The sequence below is a fragment of the Narcine bancroftii genome, chromosome 1 (genome assembly GCF_036971445.1).
Source record: "Narcine bancroftii isolate sNarBan1 chromosome 1, sNarBan1.hap1, whole genome shotgun sequence".
In the NCBI taxonomy this organism is placed as follows: Eukaryota; Metazoa; Chordata; class Chondrichthyes; order Torpediniformes; family Narcinidae; genus Narcine; species Narcine bancroftii.
The window spans coordinates 23,771,437-23,796,126 of NC_091469.1; the positions used below are offsets into that span (position 1 = coordinate 23,771,437).

The 24,690-nt window shown below is 40.7% G+C and overlaps 1 protein-coding gene across 3 annotated transcripts in view; it reads right to left on the minus strand.

The window, feature by feature from the left end:
- Positions 1–24,690, minus strand: part of apba1b (amyloid beta (A4) precursor protein-binding, family A, member 1b) — a 189,653-nt gene that overhangs the window by 56,324 nt on the left and 108,639 nt on the right. For all 3 annotated transcript variants that reach the window (XM_069922330.1, XM_069922338.1, XM_069922321.1), the window contains exons 3-4: positions 11,699–11,803; positions 115–154 (exon numbers count right to left, since the gene is read on the minus strand). In XM_069922330.1, coding sequence (XP_069778431.1) covers positions 115–154; positions 11,699–11,803 — 145 coding nt within the window. The remainder of the gene's footprint in view (positions 1–114; positions 155–11,698; positions 11,804–24,690) is intronic.

Genomic DNA, 24,690 nt, shown 5'->3' on the forward strand with positions numbered 1-24,690 from the left:
GTAAAATGAAGCCCAGAAAAATGAGTCAAGGAAAATATTATCCTCTTTGCATTGATGATAATTAAAAGATTACAATTTCCGAACTAGGTTTAAAATGGTTAGGAAGCAACTTACCTTCAACATAGGTGGGAAAGGAGGCCAAAGCTTTTCTTGACTGAAAGTAAGACAAACACTGCTTCAGATGCCACACGACATGCTCTAGGCTATCAATCATGTCAATTTAACCAATGCATTATAATCCAAACATGCTGACAAGACTTGACATGCATTATAATAAATCCAAGGCATTCATCTACGCTCAAAACTGGGAGGATAAATGGCATTTTCAAAGTCTGTACCACATTGGCAGCTTGCCTGCAGCTCTCCAGTGTTATTACTCTGAACATTAATGATCCTGGAATAACCATGTTGTCTGTATTTTTCCCCTCTTCACATAATTATCGAATTTTCCTTCGGAAGCTACCATAAACTCTGTTTCCACCTCTTACTTGGCCACCATCTAGATCACAATAAATCAATCAGAACTTGTGCAAGGTATAAAAGCTTCTTTCTGTTCATGATCTTCAAAGGTTCAAGTTAATTTGATCAATGATGATTTTGAATTAAGAGTTTTATTGTCACACAAGTACAATGCACAGATGCAATGAATGTCTTCCTTTCCACAGCTACCAATCACGTAAAACACAAGAACAATTTAAATATAACCAATGCACAAGAAGCTGATGTGAATAAGAGAAAGTCAATACAAAAGGAGAAAAGAAACTATCACAGTTGGAGAAAATAAACAATAATGGCAAAAACAACATGTAAAATATTACACAAAATTTAAATAGTTGCAGTTAATAAAAGTAATTGATTTTAAATGTTCTTAAAATACAAAAGTAGAGACCTCATGATATAGGTGTTGGTGAGATCACACTCGGAGTACTGTACGTCATTCTGGTCACCCAGCTACAGGAAGGATCTCCGTGAATTGGAAGCGGTGCAGGGGAGATTCACCAGTATGTTGCTGGGAATGGAGGACACGAGCTCTGGGAGATGCTGCCCAAGTGTGTGATGTAACCTGATTTCAAAGGGGAAATAGACAAGTTTGAAATGGGAGAGGAGGTTGGGGGAAGAAACAAGCAGGGCTCTGAGGTGAGAGGGAAAGGGGACAACTTCGAGTGATCACTCAGAGAGCCAGCATGGGTCATTTGGTATAGCCTCCACTGCATCGGTGAGACCAAATATAGATTCAATACAGACCAATGGACAGAGATCTTCACAGACATCTTCAACACCTCACTGCAGTAGTCCAGCGTTCCTGCAGGGATCAAGATGGCCACCATCATCCCAGTACCCAAGAGGGCAACAATAACAGGCCTCAACGATTACCGCCCTGTGGCACTGACCTCCACCATTATGAAATGATTTGAGCGTCTGCTGATGGAATGCATCAAAGCACACCTCCCAGAGACACTGGATCTATTTCAATTTGCCTATAGAAGAAACCGATCCACAGAAGATGTTATAGCCTTGTCGCTCCACTCTGTCCTGGCCCACCTGGAGTACTACGCCTAATATGCCAGGCTGCTGTACATCGACTTCTGCTCAGCATTTAATGTGATCATTCCCCAGAGGTTCGTGAAGAAACTATCCTCAATGGGGACTCCACACCCCCTTTTTTTAAAAAAATATTTTATTATGAAAGAAAAGAAGCAACCATGATTACAAACAGTGAAGTATAAGAATATATCAAAATTTAAACATTATTTATAGAAAAAAACCTAAAAAATCTACCAAAAAAAAACCCCAAACCCCCCCTTCAAATCTAAAACTACACCCTCCCTCTATCCTACATCAAACCCCCCCCTAACTACCCACAAAAAAAGAAAAAGAAGACCAAACACAGTTCACTTAATATATGATAAGGAGACTCGGCGCCACTCAAAACCCTATCCTTAAGTTTTCAAATTAAAATAATCCAAATATGGGCTCCAAATCATTTTAAATACATAATATTTATCCCTTAAATTATAAGTTTCTTCTCCATTGGTATACATGATCTTAATTCCAAATGCCATCTTTGTAAATTAAGATCTATTTGATCGATACACGAAATAGCTATACATTTCCTCGCCACTGCTAAAGCAAATCTCAAAAGAGCCATTTGAAATTTATCTAATTTATAAAACAAACCCAATTTACTAATTTTCAAAAACTCCAACTTTTTAAATGTAACTGCCTTTTGTATGTAAGCAAGCGGGCATGCATGCGTAAACGTCACAGATATAGTAGGACCATGCGTAATGCAGGTAATGCAGGTAATCTTGTCACAAATAAATTCATTTGTATTCTGTATTTTTCTTTTACAATTTTCATTTTTAAACAATTTCATGCATTACATGGATTTTTTTTATGTTTACATTTTTGTCAAGTTTTGACTTTATTTTTCTTTATAACTGTTTGTTTTCATAATATGAAGGATGTTGTGTTTGCTAATGAACAAACTATCAAAATTTACCTCTTTTTTATTCCTCCTTAATTTTGAATTTTATAAGTACTGCCTGAGAATCCAGAAAATCCGGACCAATCCAATCCCCGTGCATCCAGATATTCTATTGGAGATCATTTCTGCACCTACTCCAATACCTCGGTATTCTTTTCATGCTAAAGTTTTGATACTATTGCAAGCCTGATCTACTCATACATTCAATACAACTTTTGTGCAACTGTGGGAAGAAGCTATTTCACAGCCTGGCAAATCCAGATTTTGATTCTCCTGTACCTCCTTCCTGATGTGATGGATGGTAAGGATCGTGATAATTCTTTGAGCCCTATTTAAGCAACGCTGTGCAGTGGAAGCAAAAATGTGCAGTTTGGATGCACATCTGGGTCATCTGTCTTGCTCCCATATCCCAAAGATTCATGGGTAGATTAATAGCAGACTGTAACATAGTTAAGGGATAGAAGAATCAAAGGCGAACTGATAGCCATATTCAGAGAGAACAAGTTGTAGGGCCACAGGGAACTGAGGAGAGGGGAGGGGAAAGCAGAGGATCAACAGGATCACTTCACTGGGAGCCAGCATGGACTGAGTTTCAAGAGCAGTTTCTTTATTTTGCTTTCACTTTCAACATCTCTCATTTAGTGTGTCCAAACAAATTTCATTCCATGGAAATCTGCCACAGTATAGAACTATACCTGCTCAATGACCCTCTCCTGTGCTGTAAATTAATAAGACAGAGCTACATGTACTTTGGAGAGGAAGGAAGAGAAAGTAGCTCCAATAAGCCAGAGAGCATTTTAAAATAAAATCTTCTCTATCTACATTTATAACACCTGGTTAAGATTTACGATTCCCGCATGACAGAGGATGTTCACAATCACTGCCTCTCCCCCACTACCCCCGGACTACTGCTTCACTGAGGTTCAACCACCCCACCCCCACCCTTTTTCCACATAGACATTGGTTATATGATCAGCAACACTGAATGACGCAGTATCACACTCCAGCTGCAGGATTGTATCAGGCTCTGGACAGCTTTGGGAATCAGTTTCCAGGCACAGAGCCAATCAACAATCTCTGATCTATCATGCACCATGTTTCTCAACAACAAACAACCAGTCTGCCTACTCCAAGAAACTACTGCAGACAACTCTTAAATAAAAATCTGCATTTACCCTGTTTGTTGGTGTGCCCTCCCTCCCTCATCTATCTATTACCTCCTGCTGTGGGACTTGCTCCTTCCCCCCACCATTTTATTTGGGCACCTGCCCACATATTGCTCATACCTTGACGAAGAGCTCAAGCCCAAAATGTTGGTTATGCATCTTTGGCACATAAAGTACTGTTTGTCCTGCTGAGTTTCTCCAGCAATGTTTTTATTTCAATCAGAATTTATTACCATGAAATTCATTGCTTTGCAACAGCATCATGGAGCAAACATTCATATTATATCCATCTTACAACATTATATAAAAAATTAAAAAATAATAGTGCACAAAAAGTAAGGCAGTGTCTTTGGTTCATTGATTATTTAGGAATTAGATGGCAGTGGGGAAGAAGTTGTCCTTGTGACACTGAGTGCTTGATTTTAGGCTCTTGTACCTTTTCTTGCCCCCCCCCCACCCCCACCCCAGTGGTAGCAGAGTGAAGAGGGCATGGCCTGGGTGGTGGGGGTCTTTGAGGATAGAGGCAGCTTTTTTAAGACAATACCTCATGTAAATGTCCTTGATGGAGTGAAGCCTGGTGGCTGTAATGTTGCAGGCCGAGTGAATAACCCTCTGGAGTTCATTCTTGTCTTGCATCACTGCCTCCATACCAGGCAATGATGCAACCAGTCAGAATGCTCTCCACAGTACACCAGTAGAAGTTTACGAGAGTCTTCAATGACATACGGAATCTCCTCAGGCACCTCGCAAAGTATAGCCACTGGTGAGCCTTCTTTGTGATTGCATCAAAGTGGAGGCTCCAGGACAGATCCTCAGAGATGTTGACACCCAGGAATTTGGTTCTCAACCATCTCCACTACTGAGACCTCGATAAGGACTGGGTCGTGTTCCCCTGACTTCCTCCTGAAATCCACAATCATCTTCTTGGTTTTGTTGACATTGAGCACAAGGTTGTTGCCATTACACCATTCAACGAGCTGATCTATCTCCCTCCTGTACAATTCCTCATTGCCATTTGTGATTCTGCCAACAACTTGTCGGCAAACTTGTAGATGGCATTGGAATTGTGTCTGGACACACAGTTATGGGTGTATAATGATTAGAGCAGTGGGCTAAGCATACATTTCTTGGGGTGCGCCTGTGTTGATAATCAGTGAGGAGGAAACTTATTTCCAATTCGTACTGACTGTGGTCTTCCAATGTGAAAGTCAAGGATCAGTTGCAGAGAGCTAGAGTTTGTAGCTTCTTGTCCAGCACTGAGGGAATAATGGCATTGAAGGCTGAGTTGTAGTCGATGAAGTTGAATGAATTGCTGTGGTCAAGGTGGCTGAGTAGAGAGCCAGTGATATTGCTGTGGAATGATTGCAACGATAGGCAAATTACAGTGGGTCCAGTTCTTTGCTTAAGTACGAGTCAAGGAATCTGCAGACTTCCATGTTTTACTTCATTTACTTGCTGAAGTTCAAGTTAATTATCATCTGATTACACATATACAACCCAACAAAACAGCGTCGCTCCAGACCACTGTGCATGCACAAAAATACATAATACACATTACATCATGATCACATAAAAAATTAAAGTAAATGCATGTAAATATACAGCATACTGTTCATAAATTTCACAACCTGTGAGAAGAAGCTATTCTCCAGCCTAGTATTCCTTACTTTGATGCCCCTATATCTCCTGCTTGATGGTAGTGGGTTGAAGATACTGTGTGATAGATGGGTCATTATACTGATCTGCATTTGGCCATCTTTTATTGTAGACATTACTTTCAAAGAACAGCAGAAAAGGTGAATCAACCAAGTGAGGCCAAGACTCCAGCATTTTCCTGTCAGTTTAATTCACCAATTCTAAAGGTAGAGGAGACAGCCATTTGGTCCACTGAGTCCATCCTAACATTCATAACAATCACATTCACACATTTATTTCCAGGCACCTATTCTCTCACACCAAACCACACCCTCCTCGCCAGCCATTTACATCAGGGGTTGGTTACACCAGTCAATTAAACTGCCAATGTACATGTGTCCTGGTTGTGGGAGGAAACTGGAGCACCCAGGGAAACCCACATGGCCACAGAGAGAATGCTTAAGCTAAAACCTTTAGTGAGAATCAAACCCAGGTTGCTGGAGTTGTGCTATTGTGTCACTTAATTTGTTACATCTTTCGTCAAGTTCCCTTTGAAGGTCCCTAATGAAACAATTTCCATCTCCTATCAAGTAGTACATTTCAATTCATGCTCTTCTACCTTTGCTCCTATCACATCATGTTCTTGTGCCAACTGCCTTAAATTAGCACCCTCTAGTCACACCTGTCAGTATTTGAAGACGATTCTCCTGATTCAAGCTCTAGCTCTGTAGACTACTTAGAACATCTGCTCAACCCTCTCTGCTCCAAGAAGATACAAACATGTCAGTGTGGCAATGGTGTGTGAAATTGAAGTGGTTGGCCACTAGGAGGTCCTTGCTGTTGGGAGTGAACAGAGAGAAGGTGCTCAACGCAACAAATCCCAGTCTCTGCCCAGTCTTCCTGATGTAGAGGAAGCCATATCAGGAGCACCTGATTCAGTGGAATACCCCTGCAGATTCACAAGTGATGCTTCATGTGGAAGGACTGTTAGGGGCATCAAATGATAGTGAGGCAGAGTTGTGGTCACAGGGGTAGGAACTGAGGAGGTGATGCGTGGAAAAGGATGAGTGGATGAGGGAGTCTCGGAAGGGGTGGTCCCTGCAGAAAGTGGAGAGGCTTTCTAATTTTTATTGGCTTTTAATGGTTCTCATTTTTAGGGTCAAATTAGAACCGTGCCCTTAATTGCTGTATCCTGTGTTTCTCAAGATGAGGAAATACTGTTGACTTCATCTCAGAAGAGAATTTTAGCTTTTACTTCATTGATAGCTCAATGGGCAATCTTGATGAAATGGAAAGGCAGTACTCTACCTACTAATACTCAATGGTTACAGGAGGTCATGTCCTTCCCAAGTTTAGAAAAAAGATCAGGCATAATGCTAAAGATGTAAAGGTGAACTTTACAAGATGTGGGGCCCATTCATGTAGTGTTACCATAATTTAAAGAATGAGGGTGTTTGGATGTTCCTGAACAGCGCTGTCTGGTTTCCGAGCGTCGTCTTTCATTTCCTATGTATATTAGATATGCAAGTTAATCTTATCTAGATGGAGGTGTTTGATTAATAGGGGCTTTTTCTTTCGTTTATTTTTCTTTTGAGATATTTTGATATAGTTGGCTTGATTAGGAAGGGTGCACACAATTTGTACTACATACGATCAAGGTTTTATTTGAAATGTACAAATTATCTGTCTTTTCTTATATTCCAGCTTATGTATTGGATCTATACATGTGTATCTTTTATTAAACTCAATAAAAATATTTTAAAAGGAAAAGAAAGTAGATAGGCGAGGGAATTTCAGGCTAGTCAGTCACTCCTGTTAACCCCTTAATTTCTGGAACCAAGCTGGTGATCCTCCTCTGCACTGCCTCCAAAACAAGGAGACCAGAACTGGACGCAGTACTCCAGTTGCAGCCTCACCATTTTTAAGTATGAATCCCTCTAGCAATGAAGGGCAACATCACATTTGCCTTCTTGATTACTTCCTGCATCTGCAATGCAAATTTTTGCAACTGAAATTTAACAATGTACTAATGCACAGGGGCAAGGTTTTGCCTCAATTCTGTTAATCCATGCCAAATATGCTATTTATACTTCCAGTGCTTAATTCATAGCCTCATTGGTAGAGGCTTCAAGGAGCTCTTCAAGGGTTTTTGCCTTCACCACCTTTTCAGGCTGTGATTTCCAGCTTCTTGTCTCTAATAAGGATATCATCTCTCTACTCTCTATGTGTGTGTTAGCTGTTAAACTATGTGAAGGCAAATAAGTCCTTTCTGTTAACCCTGTCTAAATATCTCACAAGACTCTCCAGAATTCTGCAAATTAATTGGCAAGCTTCTCAAATTAATGGAGGAAGAGTGTGGTTTAAAAATGTAATACATTGATATTTAAATGATTGCAGATCAGCAAGAAGACCCGAATTGAGGACTGGTATTTAAATCCAGAGGTGGAAGTGGAGAGAGATTTGAAGATTTACATTCATCTCCAGGATTGTTGGAATGTGAGAAGCAGAATTATAAAACTATTAAAATAATATTGCAAAAAACAAGAAGGTTCAGGAAGCGCAAGCTGCTGCAATCCATGTGGTAACGAGGTCTCCAGTGGGGACAGAACTCTGAGATTCAGATGAAGGAATGACCACATATATCTTGATCAGGAAACCGTGTGGCTTGGAAGGGATCCTTTGAATGAAGGCAGTCCCAATGACCTGCTGCTCATGTCTTTCTAAGCAGGTGCACTCTGGCATGTTTACTGACTGGTTGCATCACAGCCTGCTTTGGAAACTCGAGTCCCCAAGAACGCAGAGAACTGCAGAAAGTGGCAAACCTCAGCAAATCTATCTTGAGCACCGATTTCGTATCCATTGAAGACATTGATGCGAGGCACTGCCTCAAGAAGGGAGCCACCATCATAAAGAACCCCCATTATTCTGGTCACAATCTCCCCCTCAGGCAGAAGGCACAGAAGCCTGAAGTTCAGCACTGCTTGGTTCAAGAACAGCTTTTCTCCCAACCGTCTCCACCCTTCAACCCCGCCCCCCCAACATCAATCAAGTTCTTGCAACCTTCCTCAACTAACCTAATCATCAACTACATTAGAAAACACAATTGAAACTTTTTTTTGCATTAATACAACTGTAAATATTTATGCCAACTGAATATTTATCAATCACATTGATTATCTCTGTTTTATGTAATACAGCAGTACTGCAATTTATATGATTAAAATAGGTGTATCTTGCATACCTGTGTGGTTTCAACAAGCAAGAATTTCAGTGCATCTGTACATTGTACTTTTGTATATGACAATAAACTCTCATATTCAAGGTTGCAGATTTTGAAGGTGCTTTGGTGAATCTTAATAAAATTCCTCTCAACTATTCAAATGTCTTGCATCTAACAATGTGTGCCATTGCAGTCATCCCAAGGCACTTCCTAAGAAGGCACTTGAGAAAACTAGCTAGTGCACTACACAGAGACAGAGAAGCAATAGGCTCAGGTCTTACTAGAGAGGCAAGGTGGATCACTCAACTGAGAGATCCCACGGTATATTATGAACTATCTTACACATCTGCCCAACTGTTTATATGGAACAACGATGCCTTCTCAGGGTTGGGTGTCACTGCCAAGCTTGCAATTCCTTACCCTATGATAGGAATTTCTCCGAGCTTAGTTAAATGAGCAGTGTAAATTATCCGTGGAATGGAGGAGAGAGGTGTTCAAGGGAGGGGGAAGGATTAGGTTGATGGGACTGTGGGGAGAATAAAATAGGATTAGTGTAAGTGGGTACACTTGATGGTGGACCCAGACTTAGTGGGCAGAAGGGCTCATTTCTCTGCTCTGTGACTTCATGACACACTAACACAAGACTGGAGTCACCTGATAGACCCAGAGAGCAAGAACAGGTTCCTTCCCAAATGGACACCAGGTGAGCTGATGGCACATTTCTTAAAATCAGTCATAATCAAGAAGCAGCTACACAACATGGAAACTGACCGTTTAGTCCAACTTGTCCATGGCAACCTCTCTGAGATAGTGCCATTTGCCTATATCCCCTTGACCTTCCTTATCCGTGCAGCCGTCCAAACATCTTTTATATAAAAAAATCTTAACAGCCAGAGTAATGTTCCCCTTTAGTTATTACATGAAATTATTTTAAATGTTTATCATTATTTTAAGATCTTAAAATGTTACATTTACACAGTATATTTCACAAATCAAAAATGCTTCATCACATGAATCAAAAAAAAAACAATTTAAGGTAAGCTATACACAGATCCTGGGTGTGCCCTCTTATTCAACATAGTTTTTAAGTTGTGCTTTGTATGGAAGAGTGGTGGGGGGGCAGGGGGGAGGGAGAGAGAGAGAGAGAGAGAGAGAGAGAGAGAGAGAGAGAGAGAGAGAGAGACTGTGTTTCAGGTCTTTCTAGCTGAAGGCACAGCTACCAACATGGTCTTCCCTGGTCCCAGAAGTGGAGAATCACAGGGTTGTAGGGCAGGAGAATATTATGGAGCTTGTGTGGGGAAAGAAGAGGGATGTACATGCAAGGATTTCTATCTAAGATTGTGGTCAGGTCAATCTCACAAAATAAAACACAAAAAAGAGGCATGGAAAGATATTAACCAAAAGCCTCTAGAATTATATGACAGAAATACTTACTTGAACCTTTATTAGAGAAGGCAATGATTTGTTTTTAAAAAAAGAAAAACATTAGATTAATACAGTGCTCGAAGAGGAAAATGCTCCAGGGCAAACATGTTCACCACCTCCCCAACATGCCCTCTAATACACAGCATATAATCAAGGCAAGCAGACTGCATTTGAACCATCTGACTTCCTCACAGTGCAAACAAGCATGCAAAGTGTGAAGAAAACAAATTATTAAACTACTTAAACCAACTCAAAAGGTCACCAGAAGCATTAATCATCTGAACCCACCACCAAACCCCTTCAGGGTGGCCACTCTGTTCAATGCAAAAAGAAATCTCTTCACTGTTGGACAGCACACATTTAGGTCACCAACATCAAGAACCCAGACTCTAATACATCACTCCTACAACTAACCAGGCAGCTGAGTATAAGCAAGGTCTTCAACTTGTCTGCATGATTGGACTGCCTTTGCAGGGAAATTTTCTCATTGTCCTTGGGGAGTACAAGAGTCGGGAAGAAATGCAGGGAAGTAGGGAAGTTGTTCCAAGCACTGTTATGTGCTTAGGGCTGGACTAGGTGACCTGGCTGGAATTTCCCAAATTTTCTTTCACGGGTAGTGTTTAGAATGTTTTAATCGTATTCTCCAATACATTTACCTAAATGTGATGGTGAAATATGACAGCATTGGTTGGAGTCTGTGACCCTGAGGACCTAGATTTGAATAGAAGAAAGCCAGAGGCCCACATACAGTGGTTGTGCACAAATTCAATAGCAGAGATCAAATGTCAAATCTCTGCCCTTGGAATTCATGTCCTGGAGTGCCTGAGATCAGTCCGCCGGTGTTTCTAGCTTCAACCTAAGCTGATCTGGGCAGAGAAGCAGCATTGGAGGTGAAAACCCCTGGGTGGCCAGCAAAAATTGAGAATAGCAAGGAAAATTCGGGAATTCTTGTTCCTGAATTGCCCAAAGGGTCATCTCACTTTAAACTGCCTCTTTGTGCTAATGTCTGTGTACACTGCCTGCCTGTGTTAGTGGTCACAGTGTACACGCATCTCTGTCACTGCTAAAGAGATTGAGGGTGAGTGCATGTTCTCGTGCACACACACGTACACTCGCACATAAACCCACTCACACTAACACATGCAGGCATACATATGCACCGTGGACTCTTCACACAGGTACTCCTCCGTGTGTGCACAGGTGCAGATGCACATTTAATGTCAAGACCCCACTGTGCCTGATGCTCTTAGCTAATGATCAACTCACTACCATTTCCTGTGGAAGTATCCTGATATTAAACAGCCACTCTGGAGAATTACTTGCCGTGAAAGTCGACTCCAACAAGGGAGAGAGTTCCTTCAGAGGAGGAGTGGGGTGGATGTAACAAGGAAAACAATAAATTAGAAGTTATGGAGCTAACAGTTGTAACACTCTGGTTGATAATCTTATCCTGCTGCCTTGACAAATAAAGATTAAGATCCTTACTGATTAAGTGCATCCATATTTTCACAATGAGAAACAATTAAAAACAAAATAAAACAAAGAAAATCAAACCGATATTGACATGTAGTTGTCAGAAAGGGAAATATTTTTACTGGTGTTTTGTAGGGGCTTCAAGGGCAGTTGTCTCAATGTGTGATTACAGTAATTGGCCGTGAATGTTATGGATACAAAATCTTTGTGGAATGGGAGAGTTTAACCCCAGGAGAGCATGACCGAAAGGGATGATCTGCTGGGGTGTGAAGGAAGTGAAATGTCGCGTACCTCTCGATTAGCTGCTGTCTCAGCCGCGCCGTTAATGCCTGCTTGATGCTGCGTCATGGATGACTCTGCACCTCGGGGAGAAGACGACCCTGGTGAGGCGGATTGCTAAAGATGAGGAGCAGGGAGAGAAAGAAACACCTTTTCAAAAGTTTGGTCAAATTGCAAACTGTTCCTGGTGAAGCCTGTGCCCAAAATACTAAGCAACTTTCGAGCTTTTGAAATCAAGACTGGTTTCGCTATTTTTGAATATCCACAGGAGTTCGTCCCAAAAGGTATAGGTACAAAACACCACATAACAATTTGACAACATTTGCCCAATAATATATCCAAGAAGGCATAAACTTCAATACTGACCTCCCTCTGAAAGACACACATAATACTTCTATAATTCTTTGGGGTGCTACTCAGTTCCCCAGAAATGTTTTCTGGTCCTAAAAAGGAATCTCAAAGCAGAACAATTTGAAGGGAAAATAACACAACATTCAAGCTCCTAGATAATGTATTCATTCTGATAAGGTCTGACAAACCTCTTCATCCTGATAATTTATTGGATAGATCCAGAAGTTTTCCATTATGATTCGAGCTGAAGAGGTCCCTTTTCCGTTGTCACTCACTGCCTTGCCTCCTGCTGTCTCAGCCCTATGTTCAGTCAACGTATGCAGTACGCCAGGATCAGTATGCAGTCCTCCAGCATTACAATGGACTTAGTGAAGCTTGTAACAAGATACCCTGAAACTATCAGCTTTCACTAGCTTTAATGCTGTGGTCTGTCTCCTCTGCCAACTGATGGAGATAAAAAGGGATTTCGATAAAAACTAAATCCTGGTCCACTGGAAACCTGAAATAAAAACCACAAGGGCTGGAAACACTTAGTGGTCACCCTTAGGGTGGGAACAGTCAAAGGGTGTCAATGGTCATTCATCATGAAACATTAATTCTCCATCTCTCAGTCGCTGACTAATTTGTTAGAAATGAACTGAGCTTCAACAACACTTTCACTCCACCCAGGCTCCTTGCACTCAGCACAGTACTTTCAGGAACTGTTTAGAGGAAATCATAGGAAATTCCTCAGCTAATTTGAACAAAGCAAGCTTCAACAAACAGTAATGTGATGGTGGAGCAAAGGATAAAATGATAGGACACTGGGAAGATTTGGCATCTTAATTTCTGAAGGAGAGGAAAGAAAAGCCCCCTGACATTTCATCAGAAAGGGGGCAGCTCCATATTCCCCCGAATGTCAGTCTAGAGTGAGACTTGAAACCATCACGCCTAGGCAAGAGTGCTATGAACAAACAATGAGCTGCCGGAAGGACTCAGTGGATCAGTCAGCACCCATGAACAGAAATGGTCAGTCAACATTTTAGGTAGGATCCTTCATGAGACTGAAGTCAAAAGTGTATGGAACACATGAAGGGCGGCCCCCTGCTTTACTTTAGTCTCAGTGAAGTGTCCTGAAATGTCGACTGACTGTTTCAGACGCTGCCTGACCCACTAAGTTAAGAGGTCCCTTTCCCATAGTCTCTCACGACCTTGCCTCCAGCAGATCACTTGTTCAATATTCCAGATCTGCAGCTTTTGAGTTTCTCTATTCTTCATCACTTTGAAAGACTTTAAAAGAAAAATACTCAGGAAACACAAACAATTATTATGCTTTTTAATACACAAAAGAGCTGGAGAAATTCAGCAGGACACATGTAGCAGGTCTTGGCAAAGATACATAACCAAAATTTTGGGCCTGAGCCCTTTGTCAAGGTATGTACAAAAATCAGGCAGGGTTTTTTTTTAAATGTTATTATTCTTTCCTTCATTGATTTCTCTTTCAAAGTACTCCCTTGGTTGTAAAGTGCTTTGAGATATTCGAGTTGTGAAAGACACCTACAAATATGAGCTCTGTTTTCTTTAGAACCTCCATTATCTAGCTTTTTAATGCTGTCCTCAATATGTCTCAGTGTCAAGTTTTGTTTGATGACACTCCTGTAAATCGCTGTAGGGAGCTTCTTCTTCAAAATGTGTACGTGGGTGTTCCAGCTTTAAACAGAATCACGCTATGCGTCAGCCAGTTCATCTAAAAAGTATTCATATCCAGGTGGGTGAAGAGCCCAAATTTAAAACAAATTAACAAAGCCGTTAGTGGATTTTATTCAGCTTCCACATCTTCAAAAGCGTGCAAAGAATACACAAATGCTTCATTAATAATAGAGACGAGGATTGAGTTCTGAGCATTGATGTCATTGTCAGAGTCTGCTGCTCTACCACTGCCCAAATAGTGCCCCTCTCCTTCTCAAACATAATTTTCATCAGACTTCTAAAGCCCTTCAACCCAACTGCAGCTCTTCATGTTGTCAGGAATTCCTAAAGCGGTCTTTGACATGAGCGATCTGGAGGTCCTGAAGCTGGAGCCGGTTCCTGACGTCAAGTTGCCAGCTAAGATCTCTCAGATGGCTGCCCTGAGGGAGCTCTATCTCTACCACTGCCCTGCAAGGGTTGATCAAATTGCCTTCATGCTGACCAAGCTGATCCCATTACCCTTGCATTCAGCCCATATCCCTCTAAACCCATCCATATGCCTAAGAGTCTTTTGAATAATTGTCCTCTTTCCCGCCACCTCCATATACCTATGAAAGAAGATTTCCTTCAGGTACCTTTAAAATCTTTCCCCTCTCACCTTAAATTGGTAGGGGTTTTAGACACCCCTACCCTGGGAAAATGGCTATGACTCCCTTATAAATGCCCATTGTGATTTTACTAACCCTCTTACCCCTTTAGCCTCCTACATTCTCTCAACACCCCAAATGCAATCGATTGGACTGAATTTGTCAATTCAACAAAGCACTGGGGTCTCTGGTGGAACTCCACCTTGGCCGTTTAAATCTGTTCTCTTCTACCATAGCCTGTAAACATTTCCTCAATTATTTATAGTGCAGCTCAACTGACAGTGTCATGAATAAAAGATAGGCTGGAAAAAGTGCCAAACAAAGGCAAAGAACAAATCAGCAATCATTTTAATACCATCTGACAAATGTGAATCATCATTCTTGACAACTCCATTTAATTTAAAAACCTAAACAGTTAAGGGAATGCTTGCCCCAAGGAACTGAGACAGTTCCTTGGAAAAGTCTTATCGCTAGTTCTCTTGAGTGGTTTTGTAATTAAAAAAAAAGAAATTTCAACCCACACTCCCCATTTAGAATCAAGAATTGATCTAGCATTCTGCTGAGCTGCTTTGAAAGATGTCAAGAATCTAGAAATTAGATGAAACAGCATTGCAAGTCATTACCAATCCTGAATTCTATGATCATATGTTTGTGGTGGTGACAAAAAGAATCTAAATGCAAGGGCTCCAGCCCAAAACTCAAGCATTCTATCTCTCCGGCTCCATCTGCTGAGTTCCCCAGCAGATTGTGTTTAGCTTCAGATTATAGCATCTGCAGTGTTTCCACACAAATACCCTTATTTTTGAAAAGATGAGTAGATTATAGGGCTCAATAGAAAACAGATTGACAAATTCACAGGATAACTGGTGTGTGCTGCACCCACAGGTTCCAAATCATGAGATTATGAGCTCAAGTCCCCAGTGGAACCTTGAGTATAGGGGGCGGGGGGGGGGGGTACTATGGGAGAAAGAATCAAGTAACACATTAAACTGGTGCGCTGTGTCAACATCCCAGGGCACAAATTTAAAGAGCCAGTTTCCTGGTCATTCTTATTACTCAACCAACATCAATGAATAAAATATGTCCATTGTCTCGCTTTGGTGGGTGTTGCTGTGCACAAGTTGGCTGCGATATTTCCCTTATTACAGCAGAAATCTTTCACTAGGTTGGAACCCATTCTGGAATGAGGTAAGCTACGAAAGGCTCTATATAAATATCAACAAGTCATTCAAGACCAAGAGTCTTTAGCACTCCTAGGCAAATCAAGATACAGGGCACGGTGGGAGAGTGAAGTTGAGGTACAGCAGGAGCAATGATTGTCCCGTGCCTGTTCCCATTTACATGTGACATGGCGGTAGTTTTATTTAAAATCGCGACCGCGGGGTCTGCGTCCAAGATGGCAGTACCTCTGATCGGCGGCAGCCACGATGGGTTGCAGACTACAGGGAAGTAGAAGACTGGCGCAGCGAACCAGAAAATGAGGAATTATCCACCCACCTGAGAAGGAGAAGCAAGATGGCCGCCGACGACAGTGGACCAGTGAGGGGACTTTGCAGCTGAAAGACCCACGCATGCGACTCGATGCGAGGAACCCACAGAGGCTCTGGGCTGTTGGAGATGGCTGTTGGGGGACCCACACTGGGCTGTGGGCTGCTGGAGACTGGCTAAAAACTGGCTGAAGGGGTACCAGGTATCAGAACTGGGATGCAAAGGAGTGCCAAAGGCGCTGAAGGGTTCCTGATCATGTCAGAGGTTCAGATCTGGAGCTCGGGTTGCTAATAGTTTGGACTGGACTGTGTGGCTGTGGAAGCACTGGAGGCGAATCTACGGACACTCGGTGACTCTTGGGTGGGGGGAACTCTCATTTGCTTCTCTCTCTCTCTGGCTGTAAGAGGCACTTCAAGCAATTTCTGCCGATGGCAAATCTGTCTGCCTTTCAGCAGACAAAATCAATTTTGTGTAATATGATACCGTTTTATTACATGACAATAAACTGAATCTTCAGTAGCTCATTTAATCACTGCATTTGATGGCATAAAAGGAAGCTATTTGCCCAGCACATCTGCGCTGGTTCTTTACAAGGCATTCAATTAGATCCAATTCCCCTGCTCTAATCCCCATGTCCTGCTCAGTATACCTTGTAGTTCAATATATGGAGGCCATTCAACCCCTCTTGCCTGGCTCAATAAGATTGTGGTAAAACACAAAAGGCTGTAGACACCATGATTGAAGTAAAAACACAATACTGAAGAAACTCAGCAGCTCAAACAGTGCACTTTATATAGCAAAGATAAAGATACACAACCAATGTTTCAGGTTTGAACCTTTCATCAACGTATTAATAAGATTGTGGCTCACTTTCTACATCAGCACTACTTTCCTGCACGATCAAGAAGGCAAATGGAATGTTGAAGTAGTGGAGGCTACATCAGGAAATATAATTAAGATAAAGTTGGATAGATTTTTACAGAGTAGGGGAATTAAGGCCTACGGCAAAAAGGCAGATAGGAACAGATCACCCATGATTTTATTGAATGACAGAGCAAGCACAATGGGCCAGATGGCCGACTCCTACTCCTAGTTCTTATGTTCTAATGTTCTTACAACTCCAAATCCCATAAAATAAAAAAAAGAATGAACGGTCTTCAATGTGGCCAGCAACTGAAACTCAGAAGACAGCTCCCAAGGCTCACTCATGGCCACTCGATGAAAGCATTTACTCAATGCATTTCATAAATACCCAGGCACAATCTTCCCTTTAATATCAAGTCTTGACCTAGCTGTGTTGCCTGGAGCAACACAAACCTCTTCAAACCCTAATGGATAAGCATGGTATATATTGAACAGAACAGCAAGGTGCAGGACCTTTGCCTCAAGATATTGTGCTGTCCTAACCCTTCCCTGCCTTCACAGCCCATAATCCTGCATTTTTATTACAAAATTAGGTAACAGGATGGCTGCCCTGACAGGATTGCCTCTGGTGCAAATGTATCCCCAAGTTTAATGGCTCTCACATCCATTACTGTTATTGTATGTTGGTTTGCATCTTTGAAACAATTCAAAAATCACTCAGTTCTTTGAAAATTAGAAATGGCATAAAAATTAAGTTACTTAAAAACATTAAAATGCAGATGACTAATACACACATTAAAACTATACTAACTGAATCAAATACATAATTGAGTCTGAACAATCTGTTTCTTCCATGGATTGGGCCTGCAGTAACGCCCAAGTTAAGATGACATGTGCCCCATGTCTAGCAGCTGGTAAGCAAGTGGAAGCTGGTACTGCCCTACTGAGCTTCATGAAGGGTTCACCAGTGCAGCAGAGGTGCCCTGGGGGGCAATGTTTGCTGAATGGGGCTGGAATACAACCTCTGTTCCTCTGAGCAAAGGGAAGTGGGACTTAGGAAACAATGCATGCACTCCAAATCCAAGAACTTTGTGCCACATACCCATAGCAACTAGGTCATGGAAGTTTATTTAAATGTATAGCAACATTCCTTGTGTGCTCCTGCTTTTATTCCATTGTCAATTTTTTTTTTAAACTATGCTGATCCGTCAGATGCTAGGCAGCTTGAGGTTCCCAGGATAAACAATCTTGGTGGCTGTAATGATAGAGTGCTAGTGATCCTCCTGATCACCAGAGGGAGTCAGAAACTAGTTTGTGGCAGTTCAGGTGGATTCAAGATGGATGCCTCCACACGGACATGAATGAGTTCTATAGCTAATATAGTTGTTTTAAAAATACCCAAGTTTCTTTATTACAGAGATAGAGTTTTGATACTTTTAAAAAAAATACAGACTTGAAATTAAAAGTTTGCTGCAAGATTCAATGATCCGTGATCAAATTGTGTTCGGGATTATTGAAAAGAAAGTGAGAGAGAGGTTGCTATGAGAGACAGGGCTGTGAAGATATGCCACACCAGTGAATTAGCTGTTCACCACATGAAAAAGTTCAGTGATAGTGCAAAAGCCAGTGAAAATGAAGGCATAGTCATAGCCACAGTGTCTGGATACACACAAACAAAAAAATGAGACATAGGAAACAAGAAAGGAGAGACATTCATTTGTAAATGATGTAGCCTTCAACAAACACCAAAACAATGCCCCACCTGTGGAAAAGTCTGTATTAAGAATAAAGGGCAGAATCGCTGTGCAAAGCAAAGCAAAACAAAACAGAAGTATACACTTTTGATGAATCTGCCCTCAGTGATACCCTTTTTGTTGGCATAGTAGTGCAGGAAGACTACAAACCAACAGACACTGAACAGTCAGGTGTGAACAGAGTCGAGAAAGATAAGTGGACAATGTCATTGCATACAAATGGAACAAATATTCCTTTCAAGCTGGACATAGGGGCAAAGGTCAATTTGATCTGTGAGTGCAACATCAGGGCAACAAAGAGAAACCCATACATCCATGCGAATTCTGTACAGCTCAAAGCCTACAATGGATAGAGCATCGACACGAAAGGTACATGTAAACCCAAGGTGAAAGTTAAAGATAAAGAGCACCACCTCAGGTTTGTAGTAGTTTCAGATGGAGATGATCACTGCTTGGTGAAAAAGCATGTGAAAACCTAAGCATAGTCAAGAGAGTGTACACATCAGGGAAAGCTATTGTGTTACCTGATGCGTTATCCAGGGCAACAACTCAGAGTGAAGCACACAATGAGAGTTCCACAGAGACAAATGTTAATTTGCACATGAACCTGATCACTGAATCTCTTCCTGTATCCAACATGAAATCCAAGCAGATCACAACTGAAACAGAAAAGGACACAGTTCTTCAGAAAGTCATCAAGAATCTGAATGACAGATGGACTAGAGGTGAATATCAGCCATACTACAACATCAGAGCTGAGCTGAGTGTTGTCAATGGGTTTCTACTCAGACAGAGTAGAATTGTTATTCTTCAATCACTGTGACAATTTTACTGAAAAGGATGCATGAGGGGCATCTTGGAATGAAAAAACTGCAAGAGGAGGGCCAGAATTGTTTATGGGGCAGGGATAAATGCTGACATTGATAGGATGGTTTCCAACATTATGCAAAGCGGACACAGAAACCCATGATAATAATGGACTTAACAGCAGAACCATGGCAGAAAGTTGGGACTGATCTGTTCCACATGGATGGAAATAATTACTTGCTGGTTATGGACTATCTATCGAACTATCTAGAAATTGCGCTACTTCCTAATATGTCTGCTGCTGTGTGATCAAATCAATCTTTGCAGAACATGGAATTCCTTAAATTGTTTTCGGTGACAATGGATATGCTAGAGCTGTAGAGAATTCCAGAACTTTGCAGAACAGTATGATTTTCAACATGTGACTTCGTCCTCTGCATCCACAGTCAACAGTAAAACAGAGAAAGGAGTTCACATAGTTAAACAGTTGCTCAAGAAAGCCCTGGATGGTAGGCCCTTTCAAACTGCCATGTAAAATGGGATTAACTGTGAAATATACCCAGTTGGTGTTCCAGTTATGCGGCAGTTAGAAAGGGTCTGACCCGGTCAACCCCATCAGAATCCAACCGGGTCCCTGACCTACCTTAGAGGTAGTCAGGGAACCCAGTTAAACTTACCTAGGTCACATCCACAGTAGATTTGAAAACAAAAATGGCTGACCCGCTTATTCCCGTGATGTCAGTACTTGCGTGCATCACTGGGCAGCCAGTATCTGAACATGCAGTACTTTGGGTGAGTTGGGGGAGGGGGGGAGATCCCCCTGCAATTTAAAAGGTGGTTTCAGCACCTTTGCCCCAGTAATCACACCCGGGTCCCAGGAGGGCTACCCAGGTGCTGCAGTTTAAAAGAGGCTAGTGGCGCAGATCCTTATCTAGCTCTATTGAGTTACAGAGCTTCGCCACTTGAACATGGCATGTCACCTGCTGAGCTTCTGATGGGATGTAGACTACGCACCGCATTTCCCTAGTCTGCAGACCCAAACAAGAAGAGATGTCGAACAGAAACAAAAGCATCTGAAAAGAAGACAAAAAGTAAACTATAACTAGTCAACAAGAAGCTTCAGGAACAGACAAATGCAGAAGATCCAGCTTGCACAGAAACAGAGGAAACACCACCCATTCTAGACAGTAGAGGGCCAACACCTTTGTTAAGAAGATCCATATGCATTATCAAAGCACCTGACAGACTGACTCTCTAAAAGAAAAAAAAACTACACACTTAAAAGGTTTGTGGTGCTGATGTGTTTATGTTAAACTTTAAATTGAAATGAATACTGTATTAGTGTGTCATGTTGTTAGATAAAACATCTCAAGGAAAGAGGTTGTAATGATAGAGTGCTGGTGATCCTCCTGACCACAGAGGAAGTCGAAGACTAGTTTCTGGTAGCTCGGCTGGATTCAAGATGGATGCCTCCACACACTCATGAATGAGTTCTATAGCTAATAAAGTATAGTTGGATCTTGGTACCTGCGATATTGAACTTGAACAATCTTTCCATTCTTGTAGAGTTTCTGCAAGAAATAAGGAAGGTGCAGGATAAATTCACAAAAAAAAACAAGAGGAAATATTGGAATGGAAAATTGGAAGTCAACTCCAATGTAAAAGCAAAAGAGAGGGCACAGCAGCAAAAATTAATGGGAACATAGAGAAGTCTTTAAAAACTTGCAGAAGGTAACTAAAAACTCAAAAAAGAAAAAAAGATGAAGTATGAAAGTAGCCTAGTAAATAGTATAAACAAGTTTTTTTTTTAAATCTTCTTCATGTATATAAAGATTAAGAGAGGTTAGAGTAGATATAGGACCACTAGAAAATGACTCTGGATAAAAAATAATGCAAGACAAGAAAATGGCAGAGGAGCTAAGTGAGTATTTTACATCAGACTTCACTGTGTAAGTCATTAGCAATGTTCCAGATGTCCAAAGGTGCAGTCACTATTTCAAGGGAGAAGGTGCTCAGAAAGCTGAATGGTCTAAGGGTAGTTAAGTCTCCCAGATCCAATAGATTGCACCTTGGGGTTCTAAAAGAAGTAGCTGTAGATATTGTGGAGGGAATGGTCTTTCAGGAATCAATAGATTCTGGCTTGGTCCCAAAAGACAAGAAAATCACAAATGTCACCCAATATTCAAGAAGGGAGGGAGGTGGAAGAAAGGAAATTATAGACCGGTTTCCCCAACATCAGTCTAGTGTGGGTAAATTTATCCTCGATAAATATCTATCTATTTTATTATCATTTTTTTAAAACTCCGAGCTATGTAGTTTAGAATACAAATTTTTGAAAGTTTCATTTATTTTGAGATTGAAAACTAATAACATTCAAATTATTTTTAGCTGGATTAATTGCTCTTGTCTACTCAGATTTCAATTGCCATGCAAGTACTTTATGTGCTCATTCACCCAATTCATAATATCTGTTAAATTCTTGCAATCATTTTTTTTCATTTCTATAAGTTTGTAATGTACTATATTAAAGTTTTTATTAATCAGTTGCCTACGTTTATCTTTCGAGCTTCACTTCTGAAGATCTTCTTCCAATATTTTCATTTCTTGCTCCAACTGATCTACTTCTTTCAATTAGTCTTACTTAATTTTAATGAAGCTTATAATTTTCCCTCTCAGATAAGCTTTCAAGACATCCCATATTACAATTTATTATTCACCGAGTTCAGATTTGTATCACAAAATAGCTGAATAGTCTTTCTACTAAAATCGCAAAAATCTTTCTTTTTTAATAATGTTAATAAGTTCATTCTCCATCTATAGGTTGATCTTTCCTTGTCTGACATTATAATAGTCAATAGCAAAGGCGAATGGTCCGATAATATCCTCGTTTTATATTTGTATTTGTGCAGATATTAAAAATAAGTCAATTCTAGAATAATAATCATGTCTATTTGAATAAAATGAGTCGTCTCTTTCTCTAGGATGGGCTTTTCTCCAAGTATCTATCAAATGCAAATCTCTCATTAAAGCCAAATCTGCTTTTTGCTGCTTTGGTTCTTACTTCTCCTCTTGTAATTCTATCTAAAATTAGGTCCAAACAAAAATTAAAATCTGCTCCTATCAAAATATTATCATGGGTTTCTGGTAGATTCAAAAAGATATCTTGAATAAATCTCTCATCATCTATATTTGGTGCATATAGATTAAGAAGCAACCATAATTCCAAAATATTTGACAATGTACCATCACATATCTTCTAGCAGGAAAAAAAATGTCACAGCATTTTGTATTTTAATTGGAATATTCTTTTTAACCAAATCTTGCCTTAGAGTAAAAATAAGAAGCTACTATACATCCAACCAAATCACCCTTTGATTTCAATTGTTCTTTTTCAGTTAAGTGAGTTTCTTCAAAAAGGCTATATCTACACCCATCTTCTTGAGATACCGTTACACGAATACTCTCTTCCTGTTCATGGGCCCATTTAAATCATTAACATTGTAATTTACAAATTTAACTGCATTACTCATCCTGCTAATTGACTATTTCTTACACCTCTGCCTGTAAATCTTCCTCCCATAACTCTCTCAAACTCAGAAGGTTAACACACATCTCTCCTGGCAATCCAGTTAAAAAGAAAGAAAAAAAAGAAAAAATATTTTCAAAATATACTTATAATAAAACATAACCATATATAAACCAAGAAAATCCTCCCCAATAGGTGTTGTAATAATATAATCCAACACCACCTCCCTCTATTTTATATTCCGAGACTGGAGTCATAACTACCCATATGATACAATAGAAGTCAGAATCACCTTCTCTCCCCAACCCTCCTGGAACTATTACTTAAAATCCTTTAAATCTTAAATCTAGACTTAATTAAAAGAAAAGGAAACATGCAATACAATTGAAAACACAGCAGTAAAGAAAAAAATGGTCAATATATTTTACACCTCATAGTAAGATTTAGTCCATCAAAATTAAAGCAGTCACAAATTTTCAATCCTCTGAACAATTAGAAGACTTTGTGCAAACTCCCCAGCTAACACATAGCTCAAAAATAACATGTTTCCTTCACCTGGTATGAAGATCTTCAGTCGCTGGGTGATGCAGAACAAACCCTTCTCCCATAAAATCTTGTTAACCAGATTGAATTCTCTTTTTTTTAAACTAAGTTCTGCATTTATATCAGCACCTTTATACTTACGTGGACCTCCTTTCGATTTCACCTTTACTGCTACCAAAAATAAAATCTTCTTTATCTTGGTACTGGAGAAATTTTATTAGTGGAGATTGTGGATTTTGATTGGAGACAGTTTGGGTCTGAGAGCCCTTTGCACTCTTTCATCTCTACAGGATGTCCAACCACTGTTGTGTCATCTGCAAACTTGATGACACTATTGGAGCAGGATCTGGCGATGCAGTCGTGGGTCAGCAGCATGAACAGAAGCGGTCTAAGCACACAACTCTGAGGTGCACCAGGGCTCAGCTTAACAGTGCTTGATGTTCTGCCACTGTTCTGGGTAGACTGTGGCCTTTCTGTTCGGAAGTCCAGGATCCAGTGACAGAGAGGGGTATTGAATCCCAGCAAGGTCAGATTCTCCACCAGCCCCTGGAGAATGATATTATTAAATGCCGAGCAGAAGTCAATGAACAGCAGCCTGGTGTTTAAGGTGTCTTTCTCCAGGTGGGTCAGGATGGAGTGAAGTGATAAGGCTGTAGTATCGTCTGAGGAACAGTTTCTTCAATTGGTGAATTGAAATGGTCTAGCTTCTCCAGGAGATGTGCTTTGATGCAATCAATCACCAGATGCTCAAAGAATATCATAATAGTGGAGGTCAGTGCCACAGAGTTGTATTCATTGAGGCCTGTTATTGTCGCCCTCTTGGGTAATGGGATGATGGTGGGTGTCTTGAATTGTGCAGGAACAATGGACTGCTGCAGTAAGGTGTTATACAATGCTACCAACATACTAGCTTGGGTAGCATTGGCTGATTGGCAATGACAATTTACCTTGTATATCAATGATTTGGATTATGAATTGATTTCTTGCCAGTATAGTATGAAAGCAGGTAGTATTGAGGAAACAGGGAGGCTGCAGAAGGAGTTAGACTGATTAGCAGAATGGGGAGAAAATTGAAAATTCCCCGATGCAAAGGAACCTGGGAGTCCTTGTGCAAGATAGCCTGAAGGTAAATTTGCAGGATGAATTTGCTTTCTTTGACTCAATGCTGGCGTTCATTTCAAGAGGAATAGAATATAAGAGCAAGGATGTGATGTTGAGGCTTTAAGACACTGGTGAGACCTCACTTGGAGTATTTTAAGCAGTTTTAGGCTCTCATTTAAGAAAACGTGCTGACTTTAGAGAGGGTTCAGAGGAGGTTCACAAGGATGATTCTGGGAATGAAAAGGTTAACATATA